The sequence below is a fragment of the Perkinsus marinus genome (genome assembly GCF_000006405.1).
Source record: "Perkinsus marinus ATCC 50983 genomic scaffold scf_1104296966358, whole genome shotgun sequence".
NCBI lineage: Eukaryota > Perkinsozoa > Perkinsida > Perkinsidae > Perkinsus > Perkinsus marinus.
Window position 1 is genome coordinate 1 of NW_003203937.1, and position 1,088 is coordinate 1,088.

Genomic DNA, 1,088 nt, shown 5'->3' on the forward strand with positions numbered 1-1,088 from the left:
TTCGGTGGCCCTTAGTATTGCCACACTACGAAAAAGTGGTTTCGAACCGGAAAAAAGGAAGACATCTCTTCATCAAAAACTCTCCGAAATGAATATAGTCTTCAACACCTCTTTAGAGTAACATCGAGGAGCACCCCTGCCTTGAGGTGCATCTGATTGGGGCCCTCCATCGTCACATGGAACTCTTTGATACCAGCGGTCTTCATCAACCCTGCCAGGACTTTATCAAAATTGGATAGGATAACTCCATTGCCATTCACGTGGTAATCACAGAGGCCCTTAATATGAAGTGCTGGTAGACTCAGAGTAAGGCGCCCAGACTCGAGCGAAACTTGTAGTGATTGTCCGAGAGCGGTGCCACAGAATTTACCTTCCCAAGTCGGACGTCGGGTAGTGGTAGTTGTGGTGCTAGTAATAGTAGTAGTGATGCTCGGTGTAGTCACGGCCAGTTCAGTCGTTGAGGATGACCCGGGGCTTCTTGTAGAGGGCGATTCGGGACAGGGGACGGGACTACCCACACACTTAACATCATCAGGACCACCAGTGCGGAAGCACAAGCTGTTGTCCTTCCTGCGAATGAAGCCTTGGCAGACTGGCTCATGTTGCCAGTGCTTGCAGTAAGAGCCCTTGCCGGATCCAGCACATGCAGTCTGACTGCCGAGGTCGGTACACATCTGCATACACAGATCAGATGCCGCCGAAGCGAGAGTAATGAGAGCCAGGGAAGTGATGGTTCTGTACATTGGAGAAGTAGGCCGGATAAGAATTGAACTATAATACGATTAGTTAATAATTATAATAAGTATAGTATAATTAATAATTATACTATACTATAATATCATTGCACACTGAATCAATGGGTAGAAGTCTCATAGTACACATTCAAGGTTGCGTGCTGACACGGGAGTTTTTACTGTAGCGTCTTGGGGCTCAAGTATGGTTCTTCCCAGTGGCAACTCAGGATCATTTGAGGGTTCGGAGTCATTCATTAGGAAATGAGGGTGATAATATCTGATACCGATGTCATATGAATCAATAAGTTTGACCGAAAAGAATAATGGGCAATCCGTGAGGCTTCCAAAGCACAA

General features: G+C 46.4%; 1 protein-coding gene across 1 annotated transcript; it reads right to left on the reverse strand.

Annotated features, from left to right (window-relative positions):
* Window positions 1-514: 514 nt before the first annotated feature.
* Pmar_PMAR015226 (hypothetical protein) lies at window positions 515-743 on the reverse strand (the record flags this gene model as incomplete). Its single annotated transcript, XM_002769140.1, has 1 exon — window positions 515-743. A coding segment is annotated over one exon (229 nt), but the record flags the coding sequence as incomplete, so codon positions are not given.
* Window positions 744-1,088: the final 345 nt, after the last annotated feature.